General features: G+C 39.7%; 1 protein-coding gene across 4 annotated transcripts in view; it reads left to right on the forward strand.

Moving 5' to 3' along the window:
* cnot10 (CCR4-NOT transcription complex, subunit 10) overlaps nucleotides 1-22,679 on the forward strand; it is a 34,668-nt gene extending 11,989 nt beyond the window's left edge. For 2 of the 4 annotated variants that reach the window (XM_043688733.1, XM_043688734.1), the window contains exons 8-19: nucleotides 811-928; nucleotides 2,174-2,323; nucleotides 2,979-3,181; nucleotides 3,283-3,404; nucleotides 4,445-4,621; nucleotides 5,625-5,708; nucleotides 6,470-6,583; nucleotides 11,370-11,500; nucleotides 13,039-13,074; nucleotides 15,194-15,321; nucleotides 19,149-19,224; nucleotides 21,188-22,679. In XM_043688733.1, coding sequence (XP_043544668.1) covers nucleotides 811-928; nucleotides 2,174-2,323; nucleotides 2,979-3,181; nucleotides 3,283-3,404; nucleotides 4,445-4,621; nucleotides 5,625-5,708; nucleotides 6,470-6,583; nucleotides 11,370-11,500; nucleotides 13,039-13,074; nucleotides 15,194-15,321; nucleotides 19,149-19,224; nucleotides 21,188-21,336 — 1,488 coding nt within the window. In that variant the 3' untranslated portion in view covers nucleotides 21,337-22,679. The remainder of the gene's footprint in view (nucleotides 1-810; nucleotides 929-2,173; nucleotides 2,324-2,978; nucleotides 3,182-3,282; nucleotides 3,405-4,444; nucleotides 4,622-5,624; nucleotides 5,709-6,469; nucleotides 6,584-11,369; nucleotides 11,501-13,038; nucleotides 13,075-15,193; nucleotides 15,322-19,148; nucleotides 19,225-21,187) is intronic. The other 2 variants (XM_043688735.1, XM_043688736.1) reach the window with 1 other exon arrangement.
* Nucleotides 22,680-23,034: the final 355 nt, after the last annotated feature.

Below are 23,034 nucleotides of genomic sequence, written 5' to 3' on the forward strand. Positions count from 1 at the left end.
ATTGGTAGGGTGCAAGGTGAGGACCAGGTGTGTACTATCCTTGTTCCAGTTGGAGGGGTGTGGTTCTCCTTAGAGTGTAAGAGACTGATGGAAAATGTCCAGAGTTAAAAATCATTCAACACCAGGTTATAGTCCAACAGGCTTAATTGGAAGCACTAGCTTTCTAGGAGTACTCCACAACCATCTGATGAAGGAGCAGCACTCCAAAAGCTAGTGCTTCCAATTAAACCTGTTGGACAAAACCTGGTGGTGTGTGATTTTTAACTTTATGCACCCCAGTCCAACACCGGCACCGCCAAATCATGATGGAAAATGTGATAGGTTTGTATAAGATTATGATCGAGTAGACAATGAAAATCTTTTCCCATTAACTGCTGTGAAGATTAAGGATCTTCAGAGTTAAGGTTTTTGGCAAGAGATAGAGGGGAATCATTAAGAGGAACCTTTTTATGCAGTCACTGCTTACTATCTGGAACACTCTGATTCAGCTTTCCCCTGCCTCACAGGCATATTTCAAAAGAAAGTTAGATGAACACTTGAACAAAATAAACTTACAGGGCTTTTGGGATCAAGCAGGAGAGTGAGATTGATTAGATTGCCCTTCTGGCATAGACTTTGTTTGGTCAAAATGCCTCTTCTGTACCTGAAATTACTTTATAAATTAAAATTTCATTTTAAAGCTAGTAATTTGTGTAATAGGATTATAATTTCATTGTATGATTTTAAAATTTCATTGCTCTAAATGTTTTGTGTTTGTTGTTTATATATAAACATTACCTCTGTGTGCACATCTTTATTTATTTTATGCAGTCTGCTCCCTCCCTATTTCTCAAGAGCAATTTTGAGTATTTGAGGGGAAATTATCGAAAAGCAGTGAAGCTGTTGAACAGTGCAAATATTACAGATCATCCTGGATTCCTAAGCACAGGTAAAGAACCAAAGTAACAGCTATTTTATTGTCTACTGCAGATAATAAGTGATTTATCTAGGTATGTCTAGATAGATGTTTTATGTTGATCAATTTGTAAATTGAAGTCCTAATAAGCGTAAGCTATTAATTTTGTACTTTTACAATAGAAACTAATCATAACTCAACTCAACTCTTCAGAAAGAAAGTGATTTTGGTATTTTCTGCTAGTACCAGTTGTTTAATGGGGTTGCTGTCCCCACCCATAAATTCAAATGTAATGAACTGAAAATATCGGGAGAGAGTAGCACTCGTCTTTATTTTCCAATTTATCTGTTATGCAGAAGGAACAGGAGACTAACCCGGTCTTTCCTCTCTCTTTCACACGTAACCATCTGATATCACTAGATATGCTTAATGAAATCTGGTCTCGGGAATTGTACTGTTCTGTTTCCATTGCATGACTCTCTTCCCATGGAGATTTGGGTCAGAGCTAACATTTATTATTCATCCAAATTGGAAAAGTTCCCTCATGGGTCAATTACCTGTGCTTGTGTTTTATTGTCTAGACGGGCATGAAACATTGAAAGAAATAATCTATTTATGTGGAGTCTTGTCTTTCAAATTTGCTCAAGCTGTCTATCTATGTTTGATGATGTGGCATTCCAGTGGCTTTCAGTTAACAAATTCATCTTAATGCGCACATTTTGCCAAACTCATTATTGGAACGTGTTTCAAATTTGTAAACTCATTTAAAAGAAGGCCATTCACCCTGTTATATCTGCGCTAGTCCTTTGAAAGAGTTATTCAATTATGTCATTCTCTGATGCTCTCCCATTCCCTTGCAAATTTCTCGATTTATCTAATTTTTTTAAAATTTACTGCTGAATCTTCTTCCACTTTCAGGGAGTGTAGACCCTTTTTTACAACCATTTAAGTTTTCTTTATACGACCAGATACACATTTTATTTTTTCCTGAACAAATCCAGTGTCCAACCTTGTAGGCTCTTGCATACCTGCACATTCCTCATCACCTTTTTCCAATTGCTGTCAATTTGTGTCTTTTGATACCTGGCATTCCTTACAGTGGAAGCTACTTTCTTCATATTTACTCTTATTAAATTAACCTCCTTTACCTTGGAATAAAATTCATTTACATCTAAAGACTGCCATCTGTCACTCTTAGCTTTTTAAATATATTTATGAAGTAGTTAAAACAAGTATGATGACTCTTGACTTTTCTCTTCTCAAAACATTTGTAAACAGGTGAATGTATTAGATGCATGTTCTGGAATAACCTTGGATGCATCCATTTTGCTATGGGGAAACACAATCTTGGAATTTTCTACTTTAAAAAGGCCTTGCAGGAGAACGATGCTGCTTGTGTGCAGTTAGCAGGAACGAGCACAGATCAAGGTGGATTACATTTGGTCAAATACTCTATTCAAAAATATTAACATGAACCTAATTAAGTATGAATTGTTTGAAGTTCAGTGGTGCGTAAATATATTAATTTATCTGGACGCTATCACATTGTTTGTGCAAAGTGACTGTGTCACATGGCTTATCACATTTGCAATGTTGCAGCATTGCTCTGTTTCAATTAGTACATCATTGGCTAGGAAGCACTTTTGAACATTTGGAAGTTTGTCAAAAATGTAGCTTATGACATAATCCACTTATTTTAAAATAACTTCCAAACACAGTTCCCTGAAACGAAGAATAATTTACATTTTTCACTCGTGTTAAGCATAATTTTGTACAAATTACATTTTTGGTTGTTGCAAAGGAAGTTGTTTCCTTTAGCTTTTGATTTAAAAGAAAAGGCAGTACTTATACACATATATGTTCATGATTTTTCACTTCGATCATTTTGTTAGAAAGTTGACTTTAAAATCTGTTACTGATTAACTTTTCTTTAGTGCGTACTTGGAGTATGTAATATTAAAACCAGTTGAGTAGTCTATTTTGCTATAATCTGTAGTCTTTTTGTATAGGTTTATATTAAGCAATATAACTTTCTGCATTTTGCAGCCGCTCAATATTTGTAATTTTGCTTTTTCTTAATTAGGGAAGAAGTTTTCAGGCAGACCTATGAGTACACTGCTTACAAACAAGCGATATGAACTGTTACATAACTGTGGAATCCAGCTTTTGCACATTGGTAGACCACTGGCAGCCTTTGAGTGTCTGATGGAGGCAGTTCAGGTATATCACTCCAATCCACGACTCTGGTTAAGGCTAGCAGAGTGCTGCATTGCTGCCAACAAGGGGGTGAGTGGACTAGTGTCAACTATATTTCCATTCATTCTGCAAGTTTCCTTTCCTGTACTTTTTCTTCTGTCATGTTAAATTTCAGCATTATTTTCCTTCAGACATCAGAACAAGAGACCAGAGGACTGCCAAGCAAAAAAGGGATTGTGCAATCAATTCTGGGTCAAGGTTATCACCAGAAGATAGTCTTGGCCTCACAGTCCATGCAGAACACCGTTTATAAGTGAGTGAGCAAGGTGTCAAACAGGCTGTAAAAAATTCAACAAGTGGCTGCATAGCACACACAGTGTGAATGAGCAAACTTTTAAGATGTTTAAATGTGAAATCTTACAAGTGTATTATTTATATAGAGGCAGCTTAAGATTGTGAAGTTTTTTGTAAACTCTGACAAGTTGCCAAATGTTCAATTGATGAAGTGATGTGTGGGTGCCGGACAGAAATATATTCAGATTTTAGCAGTAAGCATTCCTGAATTAAATGCAATTTGGCTGTGGAATACTCAACAGACATGTTCATAGGAATGTAATATTTTTTGTGAGCACAAACTGAGAGGGATCCTCAGGTCTTTCTCAAAGGTTCAATTTAATTCCTTGCTTAAAAGTATCCATCTTTCCAGAAAGTACCAATTCCTACTTCAGGTACTGAGTTCTGGCAGCTTGCCAGTACAGTACCTGAAGCAAGCAGCCCAACTTTGGTGTTTGAGCTATATGGTGTGCTATTCAACTTCATTGTGCATCATCGCAATTTCTGTCTTTACATGAAGAGCTTTCCTCAGGTGGTACAGGTAGAGTTGGATAGACATTGAGACTTCCTTCTCTTTAAGATAATTTTTTTTTAAATCCAAGGGTGGGGCGGTGATTTTTTTTTTGTACACATGTTATCACCTGGAATGCAGGACCTGAAGAGGCAGTGGAAACTAATCAAAGAAGAACATCCTAGGGAGACTTAAAAAGAGAAATTTTGAGACTACTGGCGGATGGGGGAGAGAACAGGACTAATTGGATAGCTCTATCAGTGAACTGGCACAGGGATATGATGGGCCTTTTTGTATATGAATTTTCCTTTCCTTAGTTACATTGACTGATTTGCTATCAGTGGGGACTGGAATTTAGAGCCTTCAAGATTTTATGCATCAGCCAAAAAGAGTCTAAGGCACTGGTACTGAAAAGTATGTTGAGGATTTATTGGTATAAAAGTTTAAATTTGAATTTTAAGGCCGTGAAGCCTTTAATAAAATGGTATTTTGTTCTTTTTGTTCTGCAGCGATGGGCAGTCTTCAGCCATTCCTGTAGCTAGTATGGAGTTTGCAGCTATCTGCTTAAGAAATGCCTTGCTGCTCCTCCCTGAAGATCAACAGGAGACCAAGAAAGATAATGGTTTAAGAAATTTCAATCAGTCAAGCAGTGGTGAAACCAGCAATGAAAACACTGAGGCCTGCAGGTACAGAGCATTGAAAGATATATCAGTGACTGTCCAAGTGAAGTGTCATTGAAGTCCTGTTGTGGAATCCTATTTCCTTTACTAAAGGGATAAGTGATAGTGTAGAAAAGTGCAGTTAAGGTTGAAGATTAGCTGTGATCTTCTTGAGTGGCTGAGCTGGATCAAAGGGCTAATTGACCTACTTGTATTTCTCATGCTGTTTTATGTTTTTGTGCTTTTACATTTATTGGTTTGCTTCATAGCATTAATATTTGGTATAAGCAATTGATAAATGATTTGACAAATCAGCTCTCCAACCCCTCAACCATTCATGCATGAGCATTTCCTTTCTTTCCCTCAGTTGCATACAGGTATTTCTGGTATAACGCAATGGTGCAACCTAATGCAATAGAACATTGTGCTATAGAAGATCGTTATTGAAAATCTCTATATCTGTGCAGTAGAAAATTCATGCTATTCAAACAGCATCCACTATTCATCAATTGCATTATAGCCAATTCGCATTATACCAGAAATACCTGTATTATTCTTTGATGATAACATCCGCAGATATTAGGTCAATTTTGTGCTGTGTGCAGGTTAACAGCAGCTCTCATTTTCCACCACCGCCTCCCCCATCCCTCACTGCTCTGAGTCACAATGCTCTCCCCTTTGACATTCAGTGTCGCATGAGGTGGAATCTTCCATCAGCTAAATATCAGCGAGGCCTGAGCTGCTGCCATTAGATTCTGCTGTATTCTGTGTAATCCTTGTCACTAATTTCACTCCTCCAGTCGAAATAGAACTGACTGTATTCCTCTGCAGGGAGCTGGTTTGAACTCAACGGTCTGAATGACCTGTTATGTTGCAATGACTGTTTTCTCATAGCAACAGCTACCATATTACATTAATGTTTTTAGTACAGGTTGGTCATCCTCTGCCCATTGAATTCCAAACCACATTAATTAAAAATTCTAATATTGTTACCTTAATATAGCTGAAATTATTTTCTCTCATTTTACAGTGGTAAGCCTCATGAAGGAGATAAGTTCTTAGTTCCAGGTCCACCATCTTCTCCATTAAGGAAAGAGGAATTGGACAATCTGCGGTATGAATGCTTTCCTCTGCATTATACATTTTCTTTCTTATTTACCCGAGGGTTTTCGAGTATCGCTGACTTGGTCAGCATTGATTTCTATCCCTATGCTCAGTGCTAGAGTCCTTTCAACTTAATGCAATAATGTGATGGAAGCTTTTTGCACATCAAGAACCCAAAATCATGAATATTTCAAACATTTAACATAAAAATCTGTGCTTCTGTGAGAAAAGGACTTGTTTTTAACACATTGCAGTCAATTCCTGTTCAGGACAGATCTAGCTCGTTTTGCCACCAGGTCTTTCTTGCTATCTCTCTGTGGATGCTGTCTGACCCGCTGTGATCTCCAGCATTTGATGTTTTCAGGTCTTTTCTTACATTCTGCAGTGTCTCTTGCTGTTGTCTTATGTAATGGAAAGTTGATTTATTCTGTATATAATTCCCTATGTTCAAGTTTCCAGTGACTTCAGATGACTTTCTCACCTCTGCCCTATCTAACTCAGCTATAAAGATGCAATTGAACATGGGGAAGAACAGAATGAGAAGTGTGCAGTTCATTTCCTAAACAGTCAGCTCCAGCCAAATGTTTACCAGAGCAGAAGTAACCCTCAAAAACCGCTCAAAAAATGGGAGTTCTGTTGAAATTAATGACTATAGATTATAAATGCGATGAAATTCTAGAGCAGGCTTCAATTCCAATTAGAAATCCGCTAATGAATAGAGGAATAGGATTGCAGACAGACAATGTAGAGTTTTCTTTTATGTTCTTTCAGATGTTCTATCCTGGCTGGCAGTGCGTATGTTGCCCTTGCACTTGGTGACAACCTTATGGCCTTAAATCATGCAGAGAATCTTCTGCAGCAGACTAAACTGTCTGGGTCTCTAAAGTAAGTAACTAAGAAATATATTATGGAATTACAGATAGGATTGTTAACTTTGCATATGAAGTAATTTGCTTATTTTAACTTAGAGTATTGGAGGACATATACATGAAATGAACAACACCTGAGGAAAAGACCATTCATGCCTATCATGCTTGTGCTAGCTGTTATCCATTTAGCCCTGTTCAGCTCTTTTCCCATTGCCATGAAAAAATCAGACCATTGCATTCAAAGTGGCTCCCTGCAGGGCAGTGCAGTCAGATACATTTTTCTTTGTGCGTTTGTTCCTAGTGGAAAGAGTCTCAGTAATTGAGGGACTGAGGTAGGAGCATGGTGGGCAATGATGCTTATGGTATGTTAGGGTTCAGTCAGTGTCTGAATTATAGTGGTAATGCACACTTGTACATGCAAGTTGTAGTCTAAACTATGGATAGTATCTGTAGTAGCTCCAACATTTTTCCAATCATATGGTTGAACAGGAATCTTATCTGGTCTCACTGCTTTCCATTAGTGTATTAGAAAAAAATGCAAATTAGATACTGGCTGTGTTATGAACACATCTTTCTTGGCAATTAAGTTCTGGGGTGGGATTGAACTCAGAGTCTTTGGCTCAGAGGCCCACTGTGCCACGTGACTTCATCCATTGATGCTGAGATTAGTGTAAATGGTACTGTTGATGCACATGAGTCTTACATTTAGCTGGTTCAGGGCAGCTCTGGTTTATTTGATCCTGACAGTAGTTAGGAGGGCAGTGAATGGAGTAATTTGCTTGACCTTTATGATCAACCTCTTATGTGGCACCTCGTCACATGTTGTGACTTACTTGAAACATGGTTACATGAGGATGATCTATCCTTCACAAACATGTGCATAATGGCCCTGGTCAGACTTTATCTTTCTAAATGCTGATTGAATTCATCCTTTAATGTGTTCCTGGAATTTCCTCAAATGGCCATCTCCTCCTTGAACACATTAGAGCACTTTTCACCCTCCATTCCTTTGACATATTTCTCATTCTCAAAGGCTTTTGGATACTCCATAATACTGCATTCTTTTGAGCCACTTTCACTGTATTTTTGATTATGGACTGAAATAAGGAAAGGGCTTTTTTTAAAAGCCAAGGATTATGGAAAAGATATTGCAAGTTTTGAAAGCAGGCTACTAACACTTGTTGTGAATGCTGTTTACACTGCTCTTGTTCAAACATCCTGGAGGAGGTTAACTTGCAGGTGAGCTGGAGCTGGGGGTTTTTTGCAAAGGCTTTGGGTGCTAACAGCATTCCAACTTAGTACTGAAGACTTATGCTCCACAACTTTCTGCTCTCCTAGCCAAGCTGTTTGGGTGCATACTGGGATCTAGCCAACAATGTGGAAAATTGTCCAGGTATGTCTTGTATAGACAGAGCAGCCGGCTACTGTCCCATCGGTCCACACTCAATTATCGGTACAGTGATGGAAGGTGTCATCAACAGTGCTATCAAACTGAGCACATGCACAATGATGCCCAGTTTGGGATCTGCCAGGTTCCTGACCTCATTACAGTCTTAGTTCAGACATGGACAAAAGAGCTGAATTCCAGAGCTGAGGTGTGTTTGACAGTCATTAATATCAAAGCCACATTCGATCAAGTGTAGCATAAAGGAGCCCTAACAAAACTGGAATCATGGGTATCTCGGGGCAAACTCTCTGCTAGTCAGAGTCAAACCTGGTATGTAGGAACATGGTTGTGGTTATTGGAGGTCAGTCATCTCTGCTCCAGGGCATTTCTGCAGTAGTTCTTGAGTGAGTGCGCTAGGCTCAGCCATCTTCAGCTGCTTCATCAATAATGTTTACTGAAGATTGCGCAATGTTGAGCTCCATTAACTAACCTTCATGCTGAAGAAGTCAATGTTCAAGTGCAACAGGAACTAGACAATACCCAGCATTGGGCTGACAAGTTGTAATAAACTTTGCACTGCACAAATGCCAGGGAGCTCCATTTCCAATAAGAAACAATCTAATCACCACCCCATGGCATTCAATGGTGTTACCATCGCTGATAACTCTTGAGAGTTATCATTGACCAGAAACTCAACTGGACTCACCACATGAACACAGTAACTACAATCGCAGGTCAGAGGCTAAGCATACTGCAGTGAATAACTTACTGTCACCATCTAGAAGTCATAAGTTGGGAGTTTGATGGTATACTCCCCACTTACCTGGCTGATTGCAGCTTCACCAACACTCAAGTTGAAACCGTCTGGAACAAGCAGCTCACTTGATTGGAACCATATCCTTAAGAATCCACTCTCTCCACCACTGATGCTCAGTAGCTGCAGCTTTTACCATCTTCAAGATGCATTACAGAAGATCACCAAAGATCCTCAGATAGCACTCATACTAACTTCCATCCAGAAGGATAAGGGCAACAGATACATGGAACACCAGCATCTGCAAGTTCCCCTCCAAGTCACTTATCCCCAACTTTGAAATATATTGCCGTTTCTTTCGCTTGTTGGGTCAAAATCCTGGAATTCCCTCCTAAAGGCATTGTGGGCTAGCCTACAGCATGTAGACTGCAGCGATTCAAGAAGGCAACTCTCACTATCACCTTATCAAGGGTGACTAAGACCGGGCGATAAATGCTTGTCAGTCAGCAATGTCCACGTCCCATAAATTAATAAAAACAAATGTTGGCTGGCAACAAGTAGCTGATCGCTTTTATTTAATGGTGAGAGTTATTAATGGCAAAGATCTTGTGCCTGCAAGAGCAATGTGATTGATTCCCAAGCAGCTAATCAGCTTGTCAGTGTGAACATTTAGTCAGAGGCCATTGTATCTCTGGACAGGGATGGTACTGCTTCTTCTTCTTGACAGTTTTTTAAAAAAAATGACACTTCAAGTCAGTTTATTTCCCTTCCATATCAGTCTTTCTCTCCACCTATAACACCAGTTGTTTTGTCTTGTCTGTGTGTGAGGGAGTTTTATATGGAGGTTAGAGTTTTAGCTCATAGTTATGTCAGTGGTTCATAATTATTTATATAGCTAGAATCTATTTATTTGTAATAAGTAGTAATCTTTGTTAAATATAGCAACCTGCTCTGTGCTTTCTGTCATCCGGGGTCTAAAATACAGGTAAATTGAGGCGTTTTGCATAATTTTACAAAATCTTTAACTTATATGATGACTCTGGAAATTCTACGTTTCATTTCCAATGAGGAATAACATTTTGCACTGGGTTTAACATGATCCCCTTCATCCATAAATGGTGTTAACACACTTTCATTATCCTTTTTAGTTCTGTGCTTGCAGACAGCCTCACTGTCTGCAAGCACAGAGCACTGTCTCCCTTGTGATTGCTGGTTTTCTGCCTTAACCCCTCTTATCCTTCCCCAATTTTTTTTTTTCTTCACCATTTCTATAGCTTTTTTATACTTTATTACAATTTTGTTTTCTGGGGAACACCCCTTTTTGACTGTGAAATGCTTCGGAATGTTTTTCTATGTTACACTCCTATAAAAATGAACGTTGTTGAATGTTGAGTTGGAAGAGGTGGTTTGCAAATGAATAAAAGGAATCAAATAAACCAACTGCAAGAAAAATGTGCAATACAACAAAAGAACATAAGAACTAGGAGCAGGAGCAGACCATCTGTCCCTTCAAGCCTGCTCCGCCATTTATTAAGATCATGGCTGATCTTTTCATGGCCTCAACTCCATTTACTCATACTCTCACCATAACCCTTAAATTCTTTTATTGTTTAAATAAAATCTATCTTAGCTTTAAAAACATTTACTAAAGTAGCATCAACTACTTCACTGGGCAGGAAATTCTATAGATTTATAACCCTCTGGGTTAAGAAGTTCCTTCTCAATTTAGTCCTAAAGTTGCTGCCCCTAATTCAGAGGCCGTGCCCTCTTGTCCAAGTTTCACCTGCCAGTGGAAACATCCTCTTTACTTCTATCTTATCTATTCCCTTCATATTTTTGTATGTTTCTATTAGATTCCCCCTTCATTCTTCTAAATTCCAGTGAATATAATCCCAATCTACTCAGTTTCTCCTCAGAAACCAACTCCCTCAACTCTGGAATTAATCTAGTGAACCTCCTCTGCAGCGCCTCCAGTGCTGGTACATCCTTTCTCAAGTAAGGAGGCCAAAACTGCGCGCAATACTCCAAGTTTGGCCTCGTCAGCACCTATACAGCTGCAGCATAACCTCCCTACTTTTAAACTCGATCTCTTTAGCAATGAAGGACAAAATTCCATTTGCCTTCCTAATTACCTGTTGTACCTGCAGACCAACCTTCTGTGATTCGTGCACCAGGATACCCTGGTCCCTCTGCATAGCAGCATGCTGCAACTTTTCACCGTTCAAATAATACTCCTACCAAGGTGAATGACTTCACATTTATTAATGTTGTATTCCATCTGCCAGACCTTTGCCCACTCACTTAAATGTGCTGAACATCATCACCATTGCTGTCTGACTTCGCAGCTGTTAACCAGACTGCTTATTTAACATCCAGAACTGGATGTGCAGAAATTTCCTCCAATTAAATATTGAGAAGACTGAGTAATTATTTCCAGTTCCCACTTCGAGTTCTGTTGCACAGATGTGGACTCCATCCCTCTCCCTTTATTTTTGTGTGGCATTTTTAAAAAGCAACATCATAAATATTGACGACTAATTGGTACGTTAAGGATATCTGATTTTTTGTGTGTTATTGTTGTGTGGTTCAAAATAATTTCTTATATACGTTATTTTAAATTGACATTTCAGACTGTGTTTATCTGTTTGTAATTGGGTTTAGGTTTCTGGGTCACTTGTATGCAGCAGAGTCCCTCATTTCTCTGGATAGAATCTCTGATGCCATCACTCACTTGAATCCTGAAAATATCACTGATGTGTTCCTGGGAGTTTCATCAAATGAACAAGATCAAGGTGAATAATGTCTTGCTTGTTTCTGATTTACCCTGTCAGCTGCATTCTTTTTGTGGATTTCTCAGGAATGGATTTATTTGAGGACAATATTTCCATGGAATCATAAAATACTGGAGTGGGCCATTCTGTTGGCTCTTTGAATGCTGTCCCATTAGTCCCATACCTTGCTGTTTTACCAAAGTCCTACAAATCTTTTCTTTCATTTGAAAAAACTCCTTTCACAAGTTACTATTGAATCTTCCTCCATTCCCTTTCATGCAGTGGATTCCAGATAATCATATCTTATTGCTCATAGGGAAAAACTCTACTGCTTTCCCCTTTTGCTAATTATAATCCTTCTACAGTGAAAGTTTTAGTTTTGATTACTGTATCAAATTGTCTCGAGTTTTGAACACTTCTATACATCTCCTCGTAACCTGCTATGCTCCAGGAAGAACAGTCCCAGTTTCTCCAGTCTGTCTTTGTAACTGAAGTTCCTCATCCTTAGTATCATTGTAGTCAGTCTCTCCACCCACTGCAAGACTATTACATTGTTCCTAAAGTGTGGTCTTTGGAACTTGATTAATTGTAATTTCTTGAGAAAAGCTGAAGCAAGCTTTCATCATTGCTCAGATGCTTTCTGTAAATGTTTTTTCTATTATTTCTTATAACTGCTAAAACAGATTTACAAAAAGGGAAAGTGTTTGGTGCTTATTAAATTGTTCAAGTGCTGTTCAGAGTGTATCTACTAAAGTAATTGCTAATCCCCAATCTCAATTCTTACAGCAAGACCTACAAACTTTCTCCTACCCTTGTGATAACTGGTATTGGGAGACCATAAATCTCCAATGAATGTTCATGAATTCTGGAATTGCTTCTAATAGTGCTGCCATAACCCAGTTAAACCCACTGCATGTACAACACCTCAATGATTGTAGTTCTTCTCTCTCCTGTTGTGGAACCTTGACAGGTCATCCTCACCAGCTAGTGATCCTCCGAGCAGTGCTCTGCCTCCACTTCTCTAATGGCACTCCACTAGACCCAGTGCTTCCCTTTCTCTCGCCTCCTTCTCCTCAATCCACTACAATGACTGATAGTATTTTCCCTACTGTTATTATTCATTCTCAGGACTTGTTGTTATTTATTACCCCTCCTTATTTCCCTTCAGAAGGTGATGTTGAAATGCCTGCTTGAATTACTGCAGTTCATGTGATGCAGCCATACCCACAGTGCCATGAGGGATGGAATTCCAGTATTTTAACCCAGTTCCAGTGAGGGGGCAGTCACAAAACTTCAAGTAATAATGAGTATGAGAGTTAGAGGGGAGCTTCCATGAGATAGTGCTGCCAAACATCTACTGCCTTTGTCATCTAGATGACAGAGGTGGTTGATTCGGAAGTACTATGGAAGTTGTATATCCTACCATGATTTCAAAAGGCTACAATACGTGAATGAGAGTGTGTGCATTTTCTTCAGCTCCTGTTTTATTTCATCAATTAAATTAATGTTGGATACTTGGAAAGTAAATGTAAATTGAGAGATCTTGACTTTTCTTTCAGGATCTGACCGAGGGGAAAGTGAACAGATGGAGAACTGTAAGTATACTGTTAAAAATATCACATTTCAGAACAAAAACAAAATACTATAGATACTGGAAATTTGGAATAAAGATTATTGGAAAACACCCATAAGGAAAACCTGTGGAAGAGTGAAAAAGTTCCAATCATTAAGGTAGAATGTGGACAGCACATACGTTTGGGCTTTGTTCTATTATTGAAGCAAAGTACTGCTAACTTCCAGTTAAGCATTTACGACTGATTAATTTGGATGTTACTCCTGATGTTTTCTGGTTATTTTGGAATCTACACCATAAAGGACAGCATCAGAGTTAAAAGAAAAGCACCAATTTGATTTTTGTTCCTTGATTTCTTTTCACTATTTCTTCATATTTTCACTTAATGCTTGGAGATTGTATCTTTATTGCACTGTGTACGTTGGTGTATTAGTTTGTGCATCATGATACCTATAGAGTCATACAGCATGGAAACAGACCTTGCAGTCCAACTTGCTCACGCCTACCAAGCGTCCCAATCTGACCTGGTCCCATTTGCCAGCACATAGTCCATATCCTTTTAAACCCTTCCCAATCATATACCCATCCAGATGCCTTTTAAGTGTTGTAATTGTATCCACCACCACCACTTCTAGCAGCTTGTTCCATCCACACACCACCCTCTGTGTGAAAAAGTTACTCCTCAGGTCCTTGTTGAACCATTCCCCTCCCATATTAAACCAATACCCTGTAGTTTTGGTTCCCCCATACTAGGAAAAAGACCTTTGCTATTTACCATATTCATGTCCCTCACAATTTTATAAATCTCTATTAGGTCACCTTCAGCCTCCAACACTTCCGGGGGAAAAAAGCCTCTCCCTATAACTCAAAACCCTACAGTCCAGGCAGCATCCTTCCAAATCTTTTCTGCACCCTCTCAAGTTTAACAATATCCTTCCTATAGAACGGCAGCAGAATTATACACAATATTCTAAATGTGACGTCGCTAAAGTCTGTACAGCTGCAACATGACATCCCAATTAAATTTTCTGACCAACGAAGGCAAGCGAGCCATACTCTTCCTTCACCACCCTGTCTATCTGTGACTCAATTTCAAGGAACTATGCACCTGTACCCCTTTGGCAACACTCCACAGGGCATTACTATTAACTGTACAAGCCCTGCCCTGGTTTGCCTTACCAAATTGCAACACCTCAGATTTATCTAAATTAAATTCCATCTAACACTCCTTAGTCCATTGGCCTCGTAATCATCTTCACTGTCCACTATACCACCATTTTTGGTGTCACCTGCAAACACACTAACCATACCTCCTGTATTCACATCCTATCATTGGATTTTTATTTGGTATTTATCAAGTAGCTTTCTCTTGAGTCTAAAGAAGAGAGATTTGTTTGTCTCAAGGTTGGAAGTCTTTTGAAAGTTGAGCTCAAGTACCTCAAAGATCCAGGATTTTCCTTACTCAAGGAAGGGTACACTTACCTTTAAGAGAGTGTAGACTTATTATTGAAATGAAGGATTGTGAGGAGAAGTTGAGGAAACAATAAAGAATAATAGGATTATTTGATTGAAACAGAAATTTGTATTTGACAAGATATATGTAAAGAGAATGTTACTCCTAGCTGTGGACTCTAGAACTGGATGACACACTCAAGATAAGGGAGTTGGCCATTTAGGACTAAGTTGAGGAAAAATGTCTCTACTCAAAAGGTTGTCAACTTCCTTAATTCTCCATAGAGGTGTGGGTGCTTTCTCATTGAGTCTATTCATGTTGAAAACTGATAGATCTTTGCTACTAAGAGAATAGGGAAGTAGTGCAGGAAAGTGTATTTGAAGTAATGATTTTAAGCATGATCTTATTGAGGTTCGTGGAACTGAATGGCCCACTCCTTTTTCCTTTTGAGAGAGATTTTTTGTGGTTCTGGATTTGGAATGTATTGCCTGACTTGGCAATAAATTTCAAAAAGGATTTGGATAAATGTTTTTGGAAGAAAACATTGCAGAGATACAGAAAAGAACAGAGCAATGTAATTAACTGGATTGCTGTTTGAAAGAGCTTACACGGATATTATGGGCTGAATGACCTCCTCCTGTGCTGTGCTATTGTGATTTTAATGAGTTGTATTTTGTACATTTAACAGCTGGCAAACAGATTCTGCAGTGTTACCCCAATTCGGTTTCATCTGCTTGTGCAATGATGCTCTTCAACCTGGGCAGTGCATATTGCCTACGTAGTGAATATGACAAGGCACGCAAATGTCTTCACCAGGTAAGAAAAACAACTCTATGAAATATGGCTCTATCCATTTAGATTAAAGGATTGACTACATGCATGGATAACATACTGTCTTCTAATTACGTTGAGTCTGAAAAGTCAAAAGTACTGGGTTTTTTTCATGCCTTACATTTGTAGGAGATCGGGAATCTTTTGACTGACTAGCTGTTGACCATCTGTGCTAGTCTCACATTTAAATAACTAAGCATGTTGGAACCATTTTTCTTTAGAAGAGAGTCCTTGAAGTGTTTTTAATTCCTGATTTATTAACTGAATGGGGTAGCAATGCCCTAAGGTATTATTGCCAGACTATTAATCCAGAAATTTAGCTAATGTTCTGGGGGCCTGAGTTCAAGTCCCACAATGGCAGATGGTGGAAAATGGATAAAATAAAATATATCTGGAATTAAGAACCTACTGATGACAATGAAACTATTGTTGATTGTTGGAGAAACCCATCTGGCTAACCGATATCCTCCAGGGAAGGAAATCTGCCATCTTCACCTGGTCTGGCCTACATGTGACTCCAGACACACAACAATGTTGTTGACTCTCAACTGCCCTCTGAAATGGCCTAGCAGGACATTCAGCCTTGTCTCAAAAAAGGAATGAAACCAGACAGACCACCTGACATTGACCTAGGCACCAGAAGTGACATCAGTAGAAACAGCTTTGTCAGCCCTGCAAAGTCCTCCTCAGTAATATCTGGGAGCTATTGGGAGAATTGTCTCACATATCAGGGAATCATACTAACAGACAATGTCCCAGGCATTGTTCCATCATCACCATTCCTGGTATGTCCTGTCCCACTGGCGCAACAGACCCAGGAGAGGTGGCAGAACAGTGGTGTCAAGACTAGAGGATGTTGTGCTAGGTGTCCTCAATATTGACTTTGGATCTTACCAGGTTAAACATGGAAACTTCCTGCTGGTTACCAGGTACCATCCTCTCTTGGCTAATGAAACAGTACTCCTCCATTTTGAACAACAGTTGGAGAAAGCACTTAGGATGGCAAAGGCATAAAATGTACTCTGGGTGGGGATTTCAATATACGCCACCACCACTGTAATGAGCTCCTGACCTCATTACAGTCCTGGTTCAAACATGGAGAGTGACAGCCCTCGACATCAAGACCACAATCCACTGAGTGTGACATTGAGATGGCCGCGCAGCATTTGATTCAGTGGGTATCAGGGATAAACTCTGGTTGGAGTCATGCCTGGCATGTAAGAAGATGGTTGTGGATTTTGGAGGTCAGTTGTCTCAGCTCCGGCACATTCTGCAGGAGTTCCTCAAGTAATGTCCTTAGCCTGACCGTCTTCACCTGCTTCATCAATGACCCGCCCCTCCATCGTTAGGTCAGAAGTGGGGGAAGTTCACTGATTGATTGTACAATATCCAGCACCATTTGCGATGACTCGGATACTATTAAAATGCAACAGGATCTGGACAATATCCAGGCTTAGGCTGACAAGTGGTATGAAACACAAAAAATAACAGGCAATGATCATCGCCAATAAGAGACAATTTAATCACCACCCCTTTACATTCAGTGGTGTTGCTATCATGAATTCCCCACTATCAACATCCTGGGGGTTACTATCGACCAGAAACTCAACTGGACTTGCCACATAAACACAGTGGCTACGAGGGTAGGTCAGAGGCTAGGAATACTGCAGCAAGTAACTTGCCACGTGATTCTCCATAGCTCGTCCACTGTCTACAAAGCACAAGTCAGGAATGTGATGAGATACTCCCCATTGGCCTGGATGGATGAAGCTCCAAGAACACTTAAGAAGCTTGATACCATCCAGGACGAAGCAGCATGCTTGATAGGCACCACATATACAAACGTTCAGTCCCTCCTCCACCAACAGTCAGCAGCAGTGCTCACTATCTACACGATGCACTTCAGAAATTCATCAAAGATCCTCAGACAGCACTTTCCAAACCTGTGAACACTTCTATCTAGAAGGACAAGGGCAGCAGCTACATGGGAACACCACCACTTACAAACACCCCTCCAAGCCACTCCCCATCATGACTGAGAAATATGAAACTGTTCCTTCACTGTTGCTGTGTCAAAATGCTGAAATTCCCTCATTGAAGGCACTGTAAACCAACCTACAGCACTTGGACTGCAGCAGTTCAAGAAGGGGCTCACCACCACCTTCTCAAGGGCGACTAGGGACAGGCAATAAATGCTGACTCAGTCAGCAATGACCACATGCCATGAGTGAAGAAAATTAAATTCAAATTTCCTTTATAGTCCTGTGACTGATCCATTGCAAATCCGTGTTTGCTATCTATAATCAACCTGTGCCTTTCTTCTTATTTGTTTCTTTTTATCTTTAATCGCAGTCTGCAATAATTTATCAACTTTCAGTACAAGAATAATGTGTACTGTATATCACTGTTTTTGACCTCATCAGACTCCAGTCCTCTATTGTGAATTTTGAGCAATCACACTTTTCCTCCCTGGCTTTCAGTATTCAGCGTTGCTCATCATCTGGACCTGGGATTACTTTTAGTACCTTCATTCGCTGTTGTAGATATTCATTGTGTTACATTTCCCTCTGCACTTTTTGTGGGGAGTATAGTAGTCTTAGGAAGAAGTAAACATTCAAGTTTGTTGTGATCTTTAGTGAGTTTTGAAAAGATTTGTAGGTTTGCTCGCTGAGCTGGAAGGTTCATTTCCAGACGTTTCTTAACCATACAAGGTAACCTATTCAGTGAGCCTCCAGACGAAGCACTACTGATGATACCTGCTTTCTATTTATATCTTGAGATCTTGTTAACCATAATCTCACTTGTTGTTTATTTTGATTAGTAAATCAATTGTTCCAGAGCTGGGTGGGGGTAGCAGACTGCTTGCACCCTGGAAGGCAAATCTGATTGTCCATCTAATCAAAAGGGTGATAATTAGATTGTCTCTTGTTGGAGATAATCATTGCCTGGGATTTTTGAGTTTCACACTCTGATGGGCACCTGGCAAGAAAAGCCTGCCCCACAGACTGCAGGTCAGTATGCTCAGGTGGTGCAGAGTAGGACCTCTGACACTTAGTGAGAAGAATTACCACCCTTGAGCTGCTGTTCAATCTGTTTGGCAGGTCCAGTAGTGCTGGGAGTGCCAAGAGCTCAGTACTGGGTACTGCAGGGACAGGAAGCTGTGCCAGGATCAACGCCTCAGTTGAACCCAGGGCCAGGTAGATTAGGGGCATTGGAGATTGTGGTTTGAGCACCTGAGACTTTTGGAGAGGAGATTGGATGGGTGGTGTTTAAGATCCAGTTAGGGGGGAAGGAAGATGGTTACTGTTTTCTGGGGTGGGAAGAGAGCCAATCAGCCTTTGGGTGAAAACATTATTCCTTAAATTCCCTCTAAACCTCTTACCTTAAATCTATGGCCATTGATCCCTCTGCTAAGGGAAATGGTTTTCGTATCTACACCCTCTGTATCTGTTCTGTAATTTTGTGGACCTCAATCAGTTCCTTTTGGCCTCTGATCTAAGGAAGACAACTACCAATCTAGTCTCTCTCCATAGCTGAAACGCTCCAATCTGGGCAAGATCCTGGTGATTGTATTCTGTACACTCTTTATCACAGTTTTGAAAAACATCTGTTACATTAGCAGCAAGTGATTTTTTAAAATGTGAATAGTACAGGTGGAGATATAATAACTGAGGTTCATATGCGTTACCAGAAAACATTTCATAAAGTGCTGCAGGTTTCTCTTATCCCCTTTATCCTTTACTGAAGAAGAATCTAACTGTAATATTGAATAATCACCCATTCTTATGTTGTCTTTTGTTTTTACATTGCAGGCTGCTTCAATGGTTAATCCCAAAGAGATCCCTCCAGAAGGTATCCTATTGGCTGTGTACCTTGAATTGCAGAATGGTATGTTCACGTCTAATTATTTAATTAGATTTAAAATATTGCTTTGTAATCAGAACATGTATAGGGAAAGATTGTTCCCTCTTAGCCTCATTCAAATAAGTATTTGTTTTGTGAGTGTGTACGGAAACTTTACCTGTGGGTGAGGTGGCAAAAAAATAGGTGGGCACAAATGTTCTCTTTCTGAGAGATTAGTTACAAATTAAAGTTTGCTAATATATACAAATCCCAACTCTTCCCAAATGGCTGGGCAAATTAAATGAGGCAGATTCTTCTACCTATGTGGAGACTGATTAGCCTGACCTCTGGCATGGATAAGTTCCTGGAGTCCATTGTGAAAGATTAGGTTTCTGAATACTTCATATATGGTAAAATAGGGTAAAGTCAGCATGGTTTCTTCAAGGGGAGGTCATGGCTGACAAATCTGCCAGAATTTTTTGAAGGAGTAATGAGTAGGTTAGGCCAAGGAGAGCCAGTGGATGTTATCTACCTGGATTTCAAGAAGGTCTTTGACAAGGTGCCGCATGGGAGTCTACTGAGAAAGGTAAGGGCCCATGGTGTTAGAGGCAAGGTGCTAACATGGATAGAAGCTTGGCTGTCTGGCAGAGAGTGAGGATAAAAGGGTCTTTCTCAGAGTGGTGTTCTGCAAGGCTCAGTTTTGGGACCACAACTTTTCACTTTGTGCATTAACGATATGTATGAAGGAACTCAGGGCATTGTGGCTAAGTTTGCAGATGCTACAAAGGTAGGTAGAGGGACAGGTAGCATTGAGAAGGCAGGGAGGCTGCAGAAAGATTTGAACATGAAAGAGTGAGTAAAGAAGTGGCAGTTGGAGTACAGTGTGGGAAAGTGTGAGGTTATGCACTTTTGTAGGAAGAATAGAGGCATGGACTATTTTCTAAATAGGGAGAAAATTCAGAAGTCTGAACTGCAAAGAGACTTAGGAGTTCTAGTCCAAGATTCTTTCAAGGTAAGCTTGCAGGTTGAGTCAGTAGTTAGGAAGGCAGATGCAACAATGGCATTTATTTTGAAAGGACTTGAATATAAAAGCAGGGATGTAATTCTGAAGCTCTCTAAGACGCTGGTCTGATCACATTTGGAGTATTGTGTGCATTTTGGGCCTTATGTCTCAGGAAGGATGTACTGGTCCTGGAACATGTTCAAAGGAGGTTCTCAAGAGCGGTCCCAGGAATAAAAAGCTTAACATATGAGGAACGTTTGAGGACGCTGGGTCTATACTCGATGGAGTTTAGAAGGATAAGGGGATATCTAATAGAAACTTAGAGAATACTGAATGGCCTGGACAGGATGGTTGTTGGGAAGATGTTTCCATTGGTAGGAGAGACTAGGACCCCAGGGCGCAGCCTTAGAGTAAAGGGAAGACCGTTTTTGAATGGAGATAAAGAGAAACTTCAGCCAGAGAGTGTTGAATCCACTGAGGCCAGGTCATTGAATATATTTAAGATGGAGATAGTTTCTTGATTGTCAAGGGCATCAAGGGTTACGGGGAGAATGGGATTGAGAAAATTAACAGCCGCGATTGAATGGCGGTGCAGTATCAGTGGGCTGAATAGCCTAATTTTTGCTCCTATGTCTTATGGACTCAGCTAGTCCCACAAATCTGCCCTTTCACCATAGCCCTCCAATACTTCTCTGATAATTATCCAATACCCATTTGGGGTTGGGGGGCCGGGTCAATTGAAAATTTCAAAATAGAGTTTTGATAGAATTCTGAGAGGTAAGTGTATTAAAAGATATGGAACCAAGATAGGAAGATGGACTTGAAGGGCTGAATGTACAGGACTGCATATGCACACTTTATTGTTGTCAGGTATTAAATTTGCTAAAGTTTATGTTTAAGAACTTGTACTGTTTCTATCTTGTTTGCTGATAGTTAATTGTCCATGACCAGTTATATTTCTCAAATGGTATTCTCATTAGTTGGTGTGTTTTTTTTGGCGGGCAGGCAACACACAGTTGGCACTACAGATCATCAAGAGGAACCAGCTGCTGCCCTCACTGAAAGCCCTGTCGTCTGATGTAAAAAAGAAATCAGTGTTTCAGTCCATTCAGACAGTTCAGCCACCGCCATTCAACACCGTCCAAAGGAAATGAGACCTCAACACCAGTCACTGTTGTGCATTTTCCTGCAGACATTTTACAACTGGGAAACGAATTGAAAATGTTGGAAGGGGAAACAGCCCTTGTTGTGAGCTCCAACAGCTAGCTGGAGCAGAAATGCAGTTTCTTCAGTCATTACTTTGACAAAGCTGTGGACAGCATTTTGTTTTAGATTTGGACCTCATTTAGACCTCAAGTATCCTGGCAGTGGTACAAGGATAGATTCATAATGTTTCTGGAATTTGTAGGTTTGTTGAGTTTTTCTAAATGTTTTTCTGGGTAATGATTTGTAATTGCAGTATTTATAGCTGTTTCAGGTTTGTTCCCTGTTAATATTTCCAGCTTTTGAACTGGTCCAATGATTACACTGTATGTTAACAAATGCCATTTTGTATTGTCCCTTTAGTAACCCACCAATACTGTGTATGTTACTGAACACTTCTGTATATTATCCTTTAGTCAAGCTGCCTTGGAGATTGTTGGTTGAGTTTTGGTTCCAGGGGAACAAGTGAAAGATTGATAAATTATACTTTGAATGACTTTGGAATATTTGTCCCTTGAGGTGGGATTTACAAGTCCCCTTGATTCAGCTTTGAAATGTTGGCATTGCCACTATACTGGCTGAGGTGGGAACAAGGAGGAGAAATAGATGCAGTGCCTGAACCAAATAAAATGTCCAGGGATATGATTTCTTCTTGGTGAATATTGCCGATCATTTATGGGAGTATCTCGTAACTGGTTAATTGTGCTAACTACTTTTTTGTAAATAATCTTTACCAAGCTTTTTGGGGGCAATCTATTTTTTTTTTCTGGAGATACTCATTCTGTGTAAAAACAACAGACCTAACAAAATATATCAGAAGTTGGATTATATCAAATAAATAAAGAACAAGTGACTTTTATACTATAACTTTAATCAGGGAAGTTCCAAAATGGATGCTATCTCTGCAATGGGATCTCATTTCTCCAAAAGGCAGCCAACCAAAATGTGATTTGCCAAAGGGCTTTGCAATCCCAGTGATCCAATGTGGATGCTGATGATACTGATAAAGAGAACAGTGCCCAGAGTTGTCTACCATGCTGGGCGGACCCTGAAGCCACAGTACCTTGTGGTTATATAACATCTTTGATTTAATACCAGATGATTACCAAATGCGACTATAATTATTGATTCTTTGCCCAGTAAACAGGCCACTATCTGGGTTAGTGCAGGACTGAGAGATTCCAATGTATTATAAAATGTGACAAGTCACGCACTCTTAAATATAGAAAATAAAATGATATTTTGGAAATATAGTTGATTCTGCAATTGTGAATAAAGCATAAGCATAGTGAAATGTGCACTATACCGATTTTTCTTTTCTGTTTCTGATCACTTTGCCCTGGGTGTAGCTACTATTGAATCTGTGACTATATTCCTCTAAGGTCATTAAATATTCACTATCTTCTGTTTCTAATTCTGTCTTTGGAATGAAGCATATTAAAAGATCTAGATTGTTTTTGGGGACATGAAAATCCATAAGGTCAATCAATCCTTGACGCTTCAGTTAAATTGTGGCTAATGTGTCTTAACTCCATCTACTTAATTCTTCCTGATACCATTTTCTCCATCACCTTACAAGTGGATAGGCCCCTGTTGATGGAACCTACCCTCCTAAATTAAACTTCTAAGCTTACTATCAGTCTGCACCC

This window comes from Chiloscyllium plagiosum, chromosome 4, assembly GCF_004010195.1.
Source record: "Chiloscyllium plagiosum isolate BGI_BamShark_2017 chromosome 4, ASM401019v2, whole genome shotgun sequence".
NCBI lineage: Eukaryota > Metazoa > Chordata > Chondrichthyes > Orectolobiformes > Hemiscylliidae > Chiloscyllium > Chiloscyllium plagiosum.